General features: G+C 38.5%; 1 protein-coding gene across 1 annotated transcript in view; it reads left to right on the top strand.

Annotated features, from left to right (window-relative positions):
- Positions 1 to 18,253, top strand: part of LOC102113974 (FRAS1 related extracellular matrix 2) — a 57,269-nt gene that overhangs the window by 20,974 nt on the left and 18,042 nt on the right. Inside the window, exons 6-15 of the mRNA XM_088051293.1 lie at positions 401 to 550; positions 2,437 to 2,646; positions 2,811 to 3,008; positions 5,009 to 5,173; positions 5,253 to 5,435; positions 8,842 to 8,972; positions 9,881 to 10,039; positions 10,923 to 11,226; positions 13,104 to 13,235; positions 13,833 to 14,164. Coding sequence (XP_087907419.1) covers positions 401 to 550; positions 2,437 to 2,646; positions 2,811 to 3,008; positions 5,009 to 5,173; positions 5,253 to 5,435; positions 8,842 to 8,972; positions 9,881 to 10,039; positions 10,923 to 11,226; positions 13,104 to 13,235; positions 13,833 to 14,164 — 1,964 coding nt within the window. The remainder of the gene's footprint in view (positions 1 to 400; positions 551 to 2,436; positions 2,647 to 2,810; positions 3,009 to 5,008; positions 5,174 to 5,252; positions 5,436 to 8,841; positions 8,973 to 9,880; positions 10,040 to 10,922; positions 11,227 to 13,103; positions 13,236 to 13,832; positions 14,165 to 18,253) is intronic.

Below are 18,253 nucleotides of genomic sequence, written 5' to 3'. Positions count from 1 at the left end.
CAGCAATCTGTGAGAACATTCAAGTGAAAGTTTCATTATCTGTACTCACCTTCGTATATTTGCAACAAAGTGAAAAATGCAAGGAATTTCCTGGCTTATGTGCAGGACTCAACTAAAACAAGTTTAATGAGATACCACATTTGGTTTTGTACACAGATTCATATATGCTGACACAAAAAGTTGAAAAAGTAGGAGGCAAGAAAAAGAGCACAGTGGTGATACAAAAGTTGCTACTAAAACCATACAAACCAATACTTGAAAATAAGCCAAAAATAGCTAGAAGAATTCTAGCCCTTAAAAAAATAAGCTTTATTTCACTTATTGAGATGAGCAAAGCATTCTCTATTAACTTCAATGTAAGGTAAAGAAGTGTTTATGGATGTTATTCTTCTTTCACCAGAACCAGCATTCTACTTTGGAAATGATGAATACTACGTTGATGAGAGTGCTGGCTATGTTGAGGTCCGTGTCTGGAGGACTGGAACTGATCTGTCCAAAGCTGCCTCTGTTACGGTGAGGTCTCGCAAATCCGAACCAGTAACTGCAGAGGGTGAGTTATTGCTCCGCTCCAGTTTTAGACTGCTGCTACACTGCACGTGCTGGCACATGCTGCTACATTTCACAAGTGCTAGTTCAATGGGTCTTGGTACAGTTTCAACCACATATAATGAAAATTTTATATGTCTTGCTCTTAGTTGCTCTCTTCTTAGAACAAATTAAGTGGTTACAGAATTTCAGAGAAGCAGGAGTAAGAGTCACTAGGAAGTATAGCACTAAGTGAAATGCCTTTAAATCCTCATATAAAGACTGCTACAAAAGCGATTGATTGCTGCCTCAAGAGCATACTCTGGGCATGGTCATGATCACTGGTAGTGTGCTGAGTTTGCTTCTCTCATTTGTACAGTAGGCAATGAGAAATCACTAGCTATTGTCCTGTTCAGGAGCTGTGTGGTTCTTGGATGCTTCAGCAGAACCTTTGTCTGCAGAAGTGTTTAGCACATTTTTTGAAAAAAATACTCTATTTTTTTTCACAAAACATATCATAATGTTTAAACTAAGGTATTCATATAGAGGCAGCATAAAAATTATCTTCCTAGATGCTTATCCTGAATATCATTTTGCTGTTATTTCAGGAATATTGAAACATAATATATATGTATAACATATGCATAACATAATATACATAACATATATATATTTTTTTTTTATGAAAAAGAAAATTACTAAGTCTGAAAAAATACACGTTTGCTTCAGTTCTGAACTTGCTTTTATGATCTGATGTCTCTATCAAATCTTGAATATATAAGTTATTTTATTTCTGGTAAAAGAATACCTTTCCTTACACTAAGGATCTTCATTCATTGTGCCAATACCTCTAGGATTAAAAGCTGGGAATCGCTCACCTCTTGAGCTCTCTAGTCTGTTGGTCACAGCATGAAAGCTCTGACATGGCTATCTCCCTGTAAAACCAGGAATTTGCCTTACACAGTGCAGCAGTGGATCTGCTGCTCTGAGCTCTCAGTCCTGGAATCCTGCCTTAGAGGCTTAGCTCTAGGGGAGTACAGCAGTAGGGCTTTTAGGCAAGTGCCCATCTGATGATGGCCTTTAATCTGGCCAAATTTTGTCAAATTCACAGACTTCCAAACCTGACTTCAATTTCAATTTAAGTGTTTCCCCCAAAGCTTTGTTTCAACAGCTCGGCTGTTTATTCTTCCCAAAAACTAGTGTTAAAACTGAGTCCTTCCTTAAAGTCCTAGATAGCTTTAATGCCTTGGTTCCAAGACATGTTTTAGTCGGGATCTTGTTCCTTCTTCACATTGACATGTTATGGATTGGTTTGCTTTGCTTAAAAGAAAACAAATCCAGATCAATCTTCCTTTAAGAATAAGCAGATCTCACCTGATACGCTCTGAGCAGATTTTTTTTCTTTGTTTTCCATTCATTCTGTTTTAAACAACTCCTCTGAACAGCATTTCTTCCCCCAGTCAGCTCACTGGCCTTGTCTCCTTTCTTTTTTACATTAATCTTAAAACTTCCATCTTTGTTACAAAATAATAAGGAATTTATTTCCAGAAGACTTTGCTTCATCTCCTCCTTTGAATCTCTCTCAAAGCTTTTTGCTAACTTTCATTTCTCACTTCAAGCAAGTTTCATTAGTTTTTCTGGAATAACTGTTGATTTACAACAGAATGGAATCAGCCTAAATTTGTGACTCAAATAATCATTAAACAAAAAACTAATTAATATTGACTTATTTTATTGCGCAGTCCAAGTTAAATGACCAAAAGATAGTTTTGTTTTACATGAATGCGAGAATCTGGAAAATATTAATGTTACAAAGGAAAAATATTTACCTACAATTAACTGCCAAATGATAGATTTAATTTTTTAAAAAAATTATATGTAATGCTATTTTTATCTCTTTTCCATTGGTAGCTGGAGTAGATTATGTAGGCATCAGTCGTAATTTGGATTTTTCCCCTGGAGTCAATATGCAGACGTTTCGTGTGATAATACTGGATGATCTTGGACAGCCAGTGGTAGAAGGAACAGAGAAGTTTGAGCTTGTGCTAAGAATGCCCATGAATGCTGCCCTTGGAGAACCCAGCAAGACCACCATCTTCATTAATGACTCAGTGTCTGATTGTGAGTAATTTTTTGTATTTTGGAGATGCTGTGTTAAGTTGTTGGCTGTCTGGCTGCTTGTGTTCTATATCTGGTGCAGCATCGCATAAGTAAATGTGAAATGGTGGAGGGAAGGTACCATAATTGTTGTACCTTACATGTGCTTTCTATGTTTTTCTTCCCAGTGCCAAAGATGCAGTTTAAAGAATCTGTGTATGTAGCCAATGAAAATGATGGGCAGATTTCTGCCATGATATATAGGAGTGGGGATATCCGATACACATCCACTGTGAGATGCTATACAAGGCAAGGTTCAGCTCAGGTTATGATGGACTTTGAAGAACGTCCTAATACTGACAGTTCCATCATCACATTCCTTCCTGGTAAGTTCTTGATCTTGCTTTAGAAGCCTTTAGTCTGCCATGCTTTCTTTTTTGTTTTTTTGCTTTGCTTTCCTTTGCTTTGTTTGTTTTGTTTTGATGTGTTTTGTGTCTTCTCATAAAGCAGTTCCAAAAAGATCACTCTGAAAAACAAAGGTTTTGGTTGTTTTATTTTTTACACAATGGGATGATGTTGCCTCTATTTTCTTCACTTCTGACTTAGAAGGAAAATCAATAAGAACCAAAAGAGTATATATTCATTTAGGTTCAGCCTGCATGCTGATAGCAAAAGCAGATTTGGCATAACACAGTACAAGTACAGATCTGCTGTCAGAAAGGAAACTTCAGAAGTTCTGCTTTTTGTTAAGCAGATTTCTGTTAAATACATTTGACTTCCACTGAAATGAGTAATAGATCTTTCAACGGGTATATAGCTCCCTAATTGCTGTTTGAATTTTATCTCCCACCAAGGCTTTCCTAAGACCGCCCACCAATATCAGGTACTTAATATCTTACATCAGAGATGAAATGCAAATAAATCAAATGTTACTATGTTGAAAGAATATTGCCTAGTTCTTTCTACTTGCGCAGAAGGCAGTTTGGTCTTCTAGTCTTTGCAGTTCACGTACACGTGATATTTTTTACAAGTCTTAAACAAGTTCTGTCATCAGCATGAAATCCTTGGTATGCCCTTATCACAGAAATTGCTGCCTTCATATTTTTGTAGACATATATCATCATTCTCTTGAAAAAGTGAGTTGTTCAGTCTTTATTTAGGGTGGGCCTCAGCTTTTAGTGCTGCCCTGTACTCTACACCTTTGCTGTAGCTTCTGTGCATCCAGGAAAGAGTCCAGCTAATAAGAATTAATGGATCTGGGCCACTTAGGAAGTGGCTTTTTTTTTTTTTTGAGTGTGCCCTACTATTTCTCTGCAAAGACAAGTAGCAAAGAGGTCTACTAGAATTATATTTTGTCTCCATAGCTTCTTACACACGTTTAGTATGCAGCAGTTTCATTTCAGTTTTTACATTCCCCATGTAACAGTAAGCAGGGTGAGTGATTTGCCTTTTTTTTCTCCTCCTAAGGGAAAATTTATTTTCTATAGTCAGGGGAAAAGGCAACCTCAGGAAATGAACGCAGTCAGCATCCTAGTCTGGTTCTTCATCTTGAGGACCCTTTACCTTATTTGCAGGTGTAATGATGAAAAAAATACAGCAAATTGACCTTGTTTCTCTCTTGCTGTGCTGTTCCTTTTGTCTGGGGTGTAGGAGTCAGTCCCATGACGAAGAGCCCACCAAGTCATTCTGGGTGCCAGACACTGAACACCATTCATAGGTCTTACTGCTTGTGTAGAAGGCATAAGTGAAGGTGTTCAAGTTCCTGAACATCTAGGTCAGGGCACATTAATTTGTGATTGCAAAATTGAGAGGTTTGATACTCCAAAGCATTTTTAAGGCAATACTCACTGTCAGTTGGGATCAGAGGAAGTTCAAAAGACTTCAAAGTCAAACAGAATAATATAAGTGAAGGTCCACACAGTTGGAGAATGCCCAATCAAAAGAGACTTGAAATATAAAACTTTAGGATAAAATTGCCATTAGTATTAGTAATGGTAATTAGTAATTAGTATTACCATTAGAAAGGTTTTATTACTCTGTTTCCTTGTGAAAGTATTTACTTTTTAAGTGCACTCGTTAGAAGAGTTCACTGAGAAGGAGCATTTTCTTCTTAGGCAAAACAAAAAGACTAATACATGTAAAGTGGACATACCAAATAGAAATTTGTCTTACAGAAGTCCCAAAATGGGGGATTCCACTTGAATGAGTTTCCACAGAAAGGTAATGATTGCTAATTCTGCTTTCACTGCTGTCATTGCTCATTAACTTGTATGGTGCCAAGGTGGATGCCTTTGCCAGCAGAAGCAGCCTGTGGTGCCTTGGGCTTGGAGAGGAGTTCTGTCTTAGAGCAAAGTTCTTCCTGATACTACCTTCAGAATGATTGCAGGTGAAACTGAGAAGCCTTGCACACTGGTGCTTATGGATGATACTTTCCATGAGGAGGAGGAAGAACTACGCCTGGTTCTTGGCACTCCAAGAAGTGATTCTTCCTTCGGTGCCTCTATTGGCGAGCAAAACGAGACGCTGATAAAGATTCAGGATGATGCAGACAGTAAGATAATAGTTTACTGTTACTGGCTTTTGAAAGCCCATTTGAATGCTCTAAAACCATTTTCTTCTTCTAATGACAGAGGCTGTTATTAAGTTTGGTGAGACCAAATTTAGTGTGAGTGAACCAAAGGACACAAGGCAAGTAGCAATTGTGAAAATCCCAGTGCTTCGTCTGGGAGACACTTCCAAAGTTTCTGTTGTGAGAGTTCATACAAAGGATGGATCTGCTACTTCTGGAGAAGACTATCACCCTATATCAGAAGGTAGGATCATACTTACCACATCCAACTATTTGTCTTCATTCATGACTGTAACATAATTTTTCAAAAATGAAATAACTTTGTGATTAGAATACTTTGCAACCACATCCCAAATGCATTTTCCTATTCAAATTCAGTGTGGATAAATTCAGTGCTGTTGTAACAACAGCCAACTGCTGTTGGAATACCAATTGTCAGTGAGGATATTTACAAAAGAATTATGACTCCTTTGAAAGCATCTGTGGCTCAAGAAATTGTGGAAGATGTGTAAGTTATAACCTTAGTTATATTTGCAGAGTGTAATATTACTCTGAAGAAATATGTGCTTACAGGATATGATTGTGTGGTTGTTTCTTGAGCAATTCATTAATGTAGGAATTAATGTATATTTCTTATTAATTTTCTATGTTCTTAATAATAAAGCTTTCCTTCTGTATATCTGAATTCACTGCCTGCTGCTCCATGCTACTAATGAATGAAGGGAGAAGTTGTGCAACAGAATGAGAAATTTCTTAGGTGATAAACTTCCTTCCATTAATAGCCCACCTACATGCTTTAAGCAATGACTAATGGAGTTTGTAGCATTACGATTTTTTTTTCTTTTAAAGTTTATGATAATACATGATATTACTCTGTGTTTTAAGATTAATCTTTCATTGCTGGAGTGTTTTCACAGTTTTGGATAAACTATTTTGGCATCCAGTCCAGCTGGAATATATGACTTGCCTTAGAACATCCAGCAACAACATTGTGCTTTATCTTCAAATTCCATAGGAGTGGCATTTGCCACTAGTGATATCTGAAGAGTCAATTTTTTACCACAAGAAAATCATTAACCCAGATCTTGCTAATTCCAGTCACTTTGCTCCTGCATTTTAGAGTTTTGCTCTTTCCCGCTGAAAACCACAGAAACTTCTAGTGTCAGCTGATACTTATTTTATTTGCACATTACCTGTTGTAGGCATTGTGCTTTCATTCTCCCTGCTGTGAACCAACAGCACATGGGAGAAAAGTTTTTAGGGGAAACGTGCTACTGCAGAACAAGAGGCTTTCAGCCTCTGTCCCCAAGCCTTCGAGAAAGGTCTGTAATGTGCAGAATTTCCCCACAGGTTTCAGAATACCTCCAGGTTTAGGGAGCGTGCCTATTCAGCCATGGGTACAAAACCTGTATCCTTAATTGGGTTTTCTGAAAGAAGTGTAGCAAACTGAAAAACAGCAAAATTCTTAGCTGTCACACAGCTAAGAGTTCATATGTTTATTACCACAAGGAGTATTTCCCTGACTTAATAACACTTGGGATTGGAAGGATCTTTAGATTAATTAATCATACTCACTGTGGATTGCAAGATTCTCCGAGTTTTCCTGAATTATTTCTGTATTGATCCAAATAACTTTAGCTGGAGAAAATATATCCATTAGAAAGGGCATCCAGTCCTGGTTTGACGGCTTTGGAGAGGAAGTGTTTCTCAGCATTTTGCTTCACTGATCAGTCTCTATCAGCTAAGTGCACATTATTTCCCATATGCAATTCAGCTTTGATACGCTATTGCTTTATGTGCCTGTCCCTTTAGAGTGCAGAGCTCTTTATCACCTGGTATGCTTTGATTATGGTGGTGTTTCTATATACCAGTGAGAACATCACTCTCTTCAGGTTCTTCTGGCCCTAAGTTTCTGTTGGTTATTTCTGTACATCCTCAAAGTGAATTTGACAGTCTTTAAAAATAAAAATACTAGAAAAGCACTTACTATTTTGGTTACTACCTCTCTCACCTTTTCCAGGCACAAATGTTAAATAGTTTCTGTACTTTTTATTTTTTTAGTAGTTAATACAGTTGAGAATCATAGTACTCCCTCACTCGGTCTGAGTGTGATGGGTTGATCTTGGCTGGACAGCAAGGGCCCAACAAAGCTGTCCTATGACTCCCCCTCCTCAGCTACAGAGGAGAGAGAAAACATGATAGAAGGCTCATGGGCTGAGATAAGAAGAGGGAGAGATCACTCACCAATTATCAACACAGGGAAAACAGACTCAACTTGGGAAAATTAGTTTCATTTATTACCAATCAAACAAGAGCGCAGTGATGGGAAATACGACTAGATCTTAGAACACGTTCCTCCCACCCCTCCCCTGTTCTTGGGGTTAGCTTCACTCCCAAATTCCTTACCTCTGACTGACTCAAGGGAAAGGGAGTTGCAATCTGTTTGTCATGCATTATTTCTGATGCTGATTCTTCCTCAGACTTTTCCCTGCTCCAGCATGAGGTCCCACCCACAGAAAACAGTTCTTCAGAAACTGCACTATGGGGCCTTCCCATGGCCTGTAGTTCTTCCTGAACTGCTCCAGTGTTGGGTCGTTACAAGGTCACAAGTCCTGCCAAAACCTTCCCTGCAGACCTTCTCCACTGTGGGCTCCTCTCTTGATGGGGCCACAGGTCCTGCCAGGAACCTGCTCCACTGGAGGCTTCCCCCAAAGTCACAGCCTCCTCTGGGCATCCACCTGCTTGATTGCAGGTCCTCCAAGGGCTGCAGGTGAATCTCTGCTGTACCATGGGCTTCCATGGGCTACAGGGGCACAGCTGCATCGCCAGGGTCTGCACCAGGGCCTGCAGGGGAATCTCTGCTCTGACTTCTGGAGCATCTCCTGCCCCTCCTTCCCCACTGGTCTTGGTGCCTGCAGAGTGATTTCTCACATATTCTCACTCCTCTTTCCCAGCTGATGTGGCTCAGCAGTTTTTTCCCTTGTTTAATCTGTTGTCCCAGAGACACTACCACTGTCACTGCTGGGCTTGGCCTCGGCCAGCAGCGGGTCCATCTTGGAGCCAGCTGCCATTGTCAGATACAGAGGATGCTTCTGGAAGCTGCTTGCAGAATCCACTCCTGCAGCCCCCATTACCACAGCCTTGCCATGCAAACCAAATACAATCGCCTAAGATTGAACTTCTTATCACCATGACTTATGAAGTTTTTTCAGAGACAATGATTTTCGAAATACAATACTCTCGTGTCGCTACAGCTTTGTTCCTTATTTTTGATATATACCATTGCATTTATTACATTTTGTCGGAACAAGATGTAACAATGCTATTTATTTAGAATTCTTCAGTCTTTTGGTCATTCACATATGTTACCAACCTTTATGTGATTAGTCACATAATTTTCAAAACATTAAGTTCCATTAGACTAAATCTTGAGCTTTGCAAATCTCTTTGATTTATGTCTTATATTCAGTGATTTCCACATGTGTCCACTGCTATTGATTATTATTATTTATAGGATAAAATAGGTTAAATTGAATTTGCAGACATCTGTAATTTGAAAACTGAGTACTAACTACCATCTCTCATGGCTGGACCTAGAATCATAGCTTGTTCTGAACAACAGATTTATTTTAAGTGTTTCATGTTTTCAGAAATTGAGTTCAAGGAGGGTGAAACACAGCACTTTGTGGAGATTGAAGTTCTCTTTGATGGAGTAAGGGAGATGAGAGAAGCCTTCACCGTTCACCTGAAACCTGATGAGAATATGGTTGCAGAAATACAGGTAACAAGTTCATAAACAGTCCTGAAGAGCAAAATCTGGTAAACAGACCTCCTACTCAGTTTGTGGCTCATCGTTTTACTCTTCTTTTAAGATTTATTCACACCATCTGGGCTTGTATATTAAAAGACAAAAAGGCCATCCCAACTGTCACAGTAACACCTAAACAAAACAGTTTGCTGTCAAGGCAATAATGTTGATGGGGGCATAGAGTCAATGAAACACTGAAGTCTTCAGGGTATTGTTCCAGACATATTCTTCTCATATAATCAGTCTTAGAAACTTATGTCCTCTTGGAAACACTCTCTGGCAATACAATATAACCTCTATGCTGTCAAAAGAGCAATTTGAGGTGAAATATGACTTCTGCTGTCAAAGCCATGTTAATATTATTCTTATTGTGTAAGATGAAATAGCCACACATTCTTGTTATTTAGCATTATATCTTACATACTTTTAATTTAAACATTATATTCTGCTGATTTGGCTTAAAATGTTCTTGAAACTCCCTGTCTGCTTCATCAGTGTCACACCATATATAGTCTGACTCCAGACAGCCAGACAGAAGAGACATAGCCTTTGCTGATGGCAAACACCCCATTTCCACAGCCATTAAAGCATACAGTGCACATAGATAGGAGGTTCTACCAGAGTACTGAAGTGATAACAAAAAAGCTGCGAGACAAGGTTGAAGGTCTGGGATCTTCACTGTCCTGAAAAGAAAAATTTCATTTTGTCTCTTCCTTTTGCACTCTGCAGTGTACTTTCAGTGCCTCAGCCCTTTCTCAATAGCTCATCCAGTTGAGGTTTTAGAACTTTCGGAGCAATGTTTCAAAGGCTATATTCTGATCAATGTCCAGCTTTTTATTTAAATTTTCACAGAGAACTGTTTCTGTCCTTTTCATTGTCAGACAGCCAAGGCCATTGTTTACATTGAAGAAATGAACAGCATGGCAGATGTCACTTTTCCCTCTGTCCCTCAAGTTGCATCTCTGTTGATATATGATGATACTTCTAAAGCCAAAGACAGAACCAGTCCCATTGCTGGCTATCCTGTCATCTGTATCACAGTGAGTATCTCTGCAAAAACAGAATAAAATCTGTATATGGATTTTGTTCAGTGGGTTTTAGGCACCTAGTATCAATCCATATGGCGATGAGTCACACATATTAGTCACACATATTAGTACAAGCTAGAATTATCCTTAGAGCTAATCTAATTTGTCTGGATAATGAATCTGTTTTCAGGGGGACAAAAAGCATAGAAAGATGTTTAACTTGTTCCTCACTAAGAATAGTTTGATATTGATACGCTGTGTCTGTGATTGCATGACTTTAGTATTTCCTGCATTATCCTGCCTTAATTTGCCGAGTTAAAATCATTGGAGATAACAGATGGGCCATTGTTTTCAATGAGTGCCACAGACTGTAAAATGAGTGCTGAAGGAATACAGGCTTCTTTCATTTTTTTTCACTTGCAACTGAAAAGTTTGCATAAATATTCATATACCTTGAAGAATGTTTTGTCCATCTTCAGTTTGTTCTTTGCACATTCCTTTTGCACAGGAATGTCACAAGTTGAATGGTTCTTCTAAGTAAAAAAAGAATCAATGAAAATAAATTTTTAAATGCAAAGTATATTTGCAGAACTACATCGGGAGAAGTTAAAATTAAAGTAGTACGTGGGAGTGTAGCTTGTGCCTTCATAACTATGCTGTGTTTTCACCTATAAATCAATTTTAAATAATGTTTTTTATTTCAGTAATCATAATTAGATATGCCTTTTAATCTACCCTAACAGTGCTAAATACATCACTGTCAAAATAAGGTGATTTCTTATAAGATTTAGTGGGATTGTCAGTTCCATGTTGTTGAATTTTGTGACTCTTGATGACTTAAAGCTCCTTTTCTGTGAAGCAAATAAATTCCTAACATATGTGCCTTGTTCTGCAGGCTTGTAATCCTAAGTATGAAGACTTTGACAAGACTGGCTCTATATGTGCCAGTGAGAACATCAATAACACTCTGACACAGTACCGGTGGCTTGTAAGTGCCCCCACTGGCCCCGATGGTGTGACCAGCCCCATGAAGGAGGTTGACTTTGACACCTTCTTCACCTCCTCTAAGATGATTACACTTGACTCCATTTACTTTCAAGCTGGTTCTCGTGTCCAGTGTGCAGCTCGGGCTGTGAATTCAGATGGGAATGAGGGTCTTGAGCTTATGAGCCCTATTGTCACTATAAGCACATCAGAAGGTAAGACATCATCACCTACTGCAAAATTCACAGATCTCTTGGATTCCAAATCCAGTCTTAAGAAAAGCTAGTTACATGATCAGGAATTTTAACATTACTGTCTCAGCTTTTCTTCTGTTGTTCATAGAGTTGGTGCAAAAACTCTTTTGATGCAGCAAAGCATTGTATAAAGAAAAAAGATTTTCCTCTCTCCTAATTCTCCGCATCTTTAAATAATAATCCACGTAACAAACTTGTATGGTCATGGGAACAACATATAACAGGCAATGGAATTAGTGAAAGCTGGTTTCTGTTGACTTTAGAATTCAACTGCAGTAATGATGCAGTACAGTCTCAGCTCCTATTAGACACTGGAGAATCCACATGGGAGTGGTGTATGAAAGCCTAGCCAGAAGAAAAACCTCATTTGGCATTCAGGCCTTCCTGAACACCTGAGAATTGATGTCTTCCTTGACTAAAGACTAAAGCAGCTGCGCCCAATAACAGGGTATGGACAAAATTTTTCCCTGGTCAAAGCATTCATAATTATTCATCCTTCTTGTTATATGAAACAGACTGGCTTTGTTATTGTAAAAATGCATTATTTGGATTACACTTCGCAAATTAGCAGAGCTAATTAGCTCAGGCTCAGGACTGAGTTGTGATGCATAAATTACTTCCAGTACTTGAGCTTACTTGTGATGTGAAAGGAAAGAAGTGCAATGTTCACAGCAGCCGCGAAAATCCTGAATTTTTTCCACTTTGAAGATGCCTTGCCTCCAGTACATATACCAAAGTCTCAAAAGGAATTCAGATTGTGAAAAAAAAAAAAAAAAAAAAGGCATTTAGTCTCTTTAGCAATGTTATTTGCATTTGAGGAAAAAGAAACCTAAAACCACTGACCAAACCAACCAACCAAAAAGCTGTCATGTGCAGATAAGAAATTCTGTTTCATCCTGAAAGAAGTTTCCAACTTGGAGATGAGCAAGATGAGGTCCTCCAGAAACAATAAGCTCTACAAGAGGAGGGTCCTGCCTCCTCTTTTCTTGAAATCCCTCAGAAATGGCCAGAGAACTGTTTCGATTTTTCACATCTGCTTGTTTCTTACTTAGAGTACCTGGTAATCCTTTGGCCATCACATGACAAAGCGACCAGAATGCAGACATTTCTGCATTGTCTCAGATCATATGATTACAAACCTAGTTTTCTGGTCCTACAAAGCTGGACCAATACTGGAACTCATTAAACTAACACTGGAAAGGATTACCAAAATGAGTTACACATTCTCCTTTCTTGGAGAAATTCAAAATTCAAATTAACAAGGCCTTTAGGCCAACTTGATCCAGCTTTGGAGCTGGCTCTATTCTAAGTCAATTATTTCTAGATATCCTGTGACACAATCTTTCTAACTACACTTTTGTTACTAACGGATCAGGAGACTCATAAATGTCTGTGAGGTCATATCACTGTGTACTCCAATCCAGTGCCAAAACCAACCGAACACTGGTTAGATATCTTCCATAAAACTTAGGATGGTGGGGGAAATTAAAACATATTCCTCTGAAGACCTCAATAAGAAAGTATGGCACTTGGCACTGGCTTTGCAAGTATGGTTGACACATGCAACTGAAGAGACACCAATGCAATATCATCACCTTGTTCTGAAAATGTGATCCTGTTGATCAAGTAATCATTTCTGTTTGAGTCCTCTTTTGCATAAATTTCTGTTGAAACCTCTGGAAAAGGCTTCTCAAAGCGTTTGTATGTTATTCAAGAAAATTCTCGTTGCTTTGGATACCTGTATTGTGGAAGAAAAATACATCTAAAAGAGTGCAAGGGAAAGTATAGATTGTTTCCTATGGACATAAAGCAAGGTTGCTTTCTCTTTTTTCCATTAGGTCTTTGTCAGCCTCGTATATCAGGAGTAGTTGGAGCAGAGCCATTCTCTGCCAAACTGCGCTACACTGGCCCAGAAGATCCTGACTATGCCAACCTCATCAAACTGACAGTCACGATGCCACATATTGATGGTATGAGAAAATCAGCTGTGGGGTTAGGAGAACATATACAATATGCTGTTATTTGAGCTGTTTTATTGGTCAGGTTATTTTAAATAGACAAGTTAATAACATAAACTTTTAACAGTAGGACCAAAGAAAAATGTTATGAATGATTCAGTTGCAGTTTGCAACAAGGTGCATAAGGCACTGTATTGATACATAGTCTCTGGTGTGAAGAATAGCTTTTTCAGATTAACTGCATAATTTACAAAAATTGGGCTAGACCTAAGTCTTTACCATGTAAAACTCCTTTGAAGTTCATAGAAATACAGCATTTAATTACTATTCACACTTTTTATTTCATAACATGTTGTATATTAACACATTTAAATAGTAATATGTTTAGAAATATTTTGTCTTTTCAAAGTTTACAGACAGTTATTGTGTGTAAAATTGTCATACATACTTGGAATATCAACTTTCTTTGAATTCTAAAGTACAGTAATTAGTGTAAGTACAAAATACAAAAGCACTGCATAACATGCTTAGTGTTCGACGAAGTCTGGCTAAATTAAGCAGGTCTGACAACTGACATGTAGTGATAGTGCTATAAATTAATGTTTTTAGGCATGCTGCCTGTTATTTCTACAAGAGAGCTCTCCAACTTTGAGCTGACACTTAGCCCTGATGGAACTAGAGTTGGAAACCATAAGTGCTCCAACCTGCTGGATTACACAGAAGTCAAGACCCACCATGGCTTTTTAACTGACTCTACCAAGAATCCAGATGTGATTGGAGAGGCCATTCCCTATCAGTACAGCCCAACAATTAGAGGCTTCAATACCTTGCGCTTCTACCGCAACCTGAACCTGGAAGCATGTTTGTGGGAGTTTACTAGCTACTACGACATGTCTGAGCTCCTCACAGATTGTGGAGGCACCATTGGGACAGATGGACAGGTACAGAACTGGAACTCGATTTTCTACTGTGTTCTTGTAATAAGATATTTCTCTGATAATACATCTGTGCTAGTAGAAATAAGAGAATAATTTCTTCTGAATTATATTTGTAAATGCTTTTCTCACAGTAGAGTTCTGTGGTATTTTGGGGCAAACCAGTCCCCCTTTTACTGCATAGTGAACCAGCTTAGTCTTTTCTTAAAATGAAAGCCTTCTGAAGAATTGCTTTTAGCACATAGATAGCACTGGGCTATGTAATATTCATTGTGGTATATCTTAAAAAGCAGTTTCAAAACATTGTCAAGAGACTTCTTGCTGATCACAAGGGACTGCAATGTCCTGCTGGCATCTTGGCTTTGCTGATCTCTTGTTCACTGGGTAACGTGACCCATCAGTGCAGACAGCATAGTGCTCACATTACCCAGCAGAAAATTACTTGTTCAGAAAGCAAAAGAAGGTGCCAGTATGGAATGGCTGAAGAACAAAGCAGTGAAACTGGTTGGGGAGTTAAAAGCAAGAGATGGGAGAGAACTTCAGGTGTACTTTGGAAAATGATTTCTAGAAATCCATAGTAATGTGAAAGGAAAATGGTGCAGGACTTCTTCTGTAGCAGTGACAGTGAAATTAATCCCTGGATCTTCCCTGTATAATTACTATATAAGCCTGTATGATCCCACTCAGGCTCTGGACTATAGAGGCTGTAACTATGAAGTTTAAGTATAGAAAACTATATTTGGGGAATAATCCAATAGGCTGAAAGAAAGACTCAGAGAAATCTGTCCATACGAGCTCACTTTCCCAGTACACTAACATTCCTTATTGAACCACTGTGAAAAGAATGAGCTTGCTCTGTGAAATGGCCATAATTTCTTTTCTCTTTTGACATTTTGCCAGGGATACATATTCTGTGAGACCCCAGCAAACTTATTTGCACAAATTCTTATTTTGTTAGTCCCAAATGGCGTAAAGTAGATTTGGAAAGTGTGTAGTTGCCCACAGAAACATACAAGCATGTGCAACAGCAGAGCTAATTTACTACTAAAAGTGTAGGCACCAATGGACATACAGATATCTAATCAGATAAACTGATTTTGTTTGTTTGTTTGTTTGTTTTGATTTTGTTATAATTACATGCCTAAAGTCCATCTTACTCCATGGGTGTTCACAGTAATCATACCGTCAAATTTCTGGACAAGAAATTGCACCCGGATCTCTTTAGCAGTTGCTTAACTTCCTCTTAATTAGAGATTAATTAATTCTGCCCCTCTTAATTAGAGATTATATGCTCTAAATCAGAAGACAAGAATAAAATGGAGCTTCTGCCCATCTCAGATGCAAAGCTTTGATGGATATTTCATCTATCTCACTGTTTTGTCATCAGTTCTGGTTCTTTGTCTGTTACAGAGACCAGTTCAAGGTCTCTGCCTTCATGTTGAAAGCTCACTGTCCATGCTTTTCTTGGGCTTGGCCTCTGCTGAAAGCAGATCCTCCTACAGGTGCATTCCAAGAGATCTATGAAACTGTCAGAGGGAAAGGGAAGGCGTCCAAGTGTGGGATGTAAACCTTGTACATTCCCACAAGATAAAAATGACAGCAGTCTTCACTGTTCTTAGAATGATTTCATTTCTTCAGCTCATCATTCCTTTGACTATTTCCTTATGCCCAGGCAATATGCAACCATATATTCTTATTTCCCATGCAACACAACCATAAGCACACAGAGCTTGAAGCATCGAAGTAACTACACAAGCCACTTCTCCCTCAGTGAAAAAGAAGGAAGACCTGGTATGAATCCTTTCCATTTTAAGTACTTCTGTGCCCCTTTAGAGAAAAGGCTGAATAGCTGCCTTAGACAAATATGTATCTAAATAAAACCTCATTATTTATGTCTATGTTCATATAAACAGAAGGGGAAATACGTACTATTCCAATATTTTAGTAAATTGGAAGAACCTATATATTTGGTTTTGGAGGACACACATAAGTTGCAATGTGGCCAAATAAAGAGCTGTACTTTCTGTAGGCTTCAGAAGTATTATGTACTTCATGTAAACTCCCTGGTTTACAAGCAGAGAGAGATCAATATGAGCTGTGAGAGCCATGAAACTGCAGCTGAAGTCGTCCTTTAGTGCCTTCTAGGTTATGTATAAAAGGTTACAGTGTGTTAAGTGAAATATCAAGCTGAATTACTTGTAGCAGTGAAGTATTACCCCACAGCCAGTACGCGCTTTGCTGCCCTCCCTGTTTTCCCCACCTCCATTTAATTCTTCTCCAGGTTTGGTCTTTATCTTCACATGACCCTCTCCAGCTGAGAGGGGAGGCAGTCAGTGCCCTATCTCTGTGGTTGTCACCATTGTTGTTTTTTTCTCCTTCAGTGAACAATTAATAATCCTCTTCTGTGAGAGGAAAGCTGGCAGCTATGGTTTTCACCATTTTTTTTAGCAGACAAAGGAAGCCTAAATTCTATTATACAGTCAGAACAGATAAATAACAAAAACACTCTTACCATATCCTGCTACCACTGCAAATTTAATATCTTGAATTTACCAGATACTTCAGTTAGATCTTTAGGCTCAAAATTTTGTTTCTTGATTCTAGTTCTCCAGTACCTGTATGGTCAAACAAAGACAGCCATGTTGATTCAGACAGAAAGATTTCACACTGAGAACTGGCAATATCTTAAATGATGTTGACCTTCACTTTATGGGAGCTCCTGCTATGGTATGGAAGGAAGATGAGCTTTAGGAAGCAAGAAGTGAGGTAGGAGACCTGCAGCTGGTGCAAGTCTTCTGGCACAGCTCCTAGTGTTTGTTGAAGGCTGCAGCTGTCTTAGCTAGTTCCCATGAACTCATGAACTGTCATAATACATACAGAGAAGGTCTTAGTTTTCTTTTTTTTTTTTTCTTCCCCTTTCAGGCCTTTTGATTGTGACCCACTCTCTTTCTCAATTATTCTGTGCATGAGCAAACCCTGTGTGAGCTAGATGCAGCACTCCTTTCAGTGTACAGCTTGACGGTTTGTTCCTGGGGTCTGCCCACAACTGAAAAGCCAGGCATTTATGTATCTAAATTATGGACTTAGTTGTGCAGTTTAAAGAACTTCTACTGAAAATTAAAGACCTGCTCTTCTTTAAATTGAGCTAATTAATTTGGATTAGAGTTCTGTCCTTGTTAAAGTTAAGGTCAGCTTTTAAGATTAGCAGTTTTCTTTAGGACAACCTGGAGTCACAGTCTAAAATTCAAATGTCTACATTTGGATATGTATAGGCCTTAAAAAAGGGGAACTCACCTATTTGAGGACAGTCTTCTGGTATTTTCAAGTAACAAAGGTTGAACATCATGGGGACATTGTGAGAGTCAGGCACTATAGACATCCCACATTCTCACAACACAGGTTCTAAAACAATGAAAGATATTTGTGAAAGGACGTGAAAAAATGAGTGTGAAAACCAAGCAGGTGACCATACTTTAATGAAGTGTTCGTTGAAGTACTAGCCTACATTTATTTCATGGAGTGTGAAGTATCATTTGATCTCATTTCCTGCTGATAAAACTGTTTGCTAGAGCCAGGAAGTTTGGCATCTGAAGGCTTCTGTGTGGTTCTGCCCAAGTATTTATATATGGATGTTGCTTTCCATACTTCCAGTCCATTGCTAGACTTGGAATAGGGAAGAAAGGAAATTACCATTCAGACTAGTTTTATTAAAGACAGCTCATTAATCAAGCATTTTATAGGAACAAGGAGGTGAAGAACATGTATTAAAATACTTGAATGTATAACTTTATACCTTGAAACTATGATAATTGAGTATAGCTGAGCAGTTCGCCTTTTTCTCTTCAAAACCAGTTATTTTTGGCCCAAACTGAAAATGTCGTTCTTGCAATATGTTCAGCTCCCATTTATGCTATAGCATATAATAGCATATATATGTTATAGCACTGAGCATTTCAAAATCCCGCCTGCATACAGGTTTTAAAATCACTAATGTACTGCTGCACCATACACAAGGCAGCTTGCAGAGGGTTTTTATTACACAGAAACAGTATATTTCCAGCTCTATTGGAACTAGTTTTACCAAAATCATTCTTT

The sequence above is a fragment of the Pseudopodoces humilis genome, chromosome 2 (genome assembly GCF_049639895.1).
Source record: "Pseudopodoces humilis isolate 2021_Gansu_Grassland_sample_001 chromosome 2, ASM4963989v1, whole genome shotgun sequence".
NCBI classification, from domain to species: domain Eukaryota; kingdom Metazoa; phylum Chordata; class Aves; order Passeriformes; family Paridae; genus Pseudopodoces; species Pseudopodoces humilis.
The sequence above is the reverse complement of the archived record's forward strand: the minus strand, read 5'-3'. Positions and strand labels throughout refer to the sequence as shown.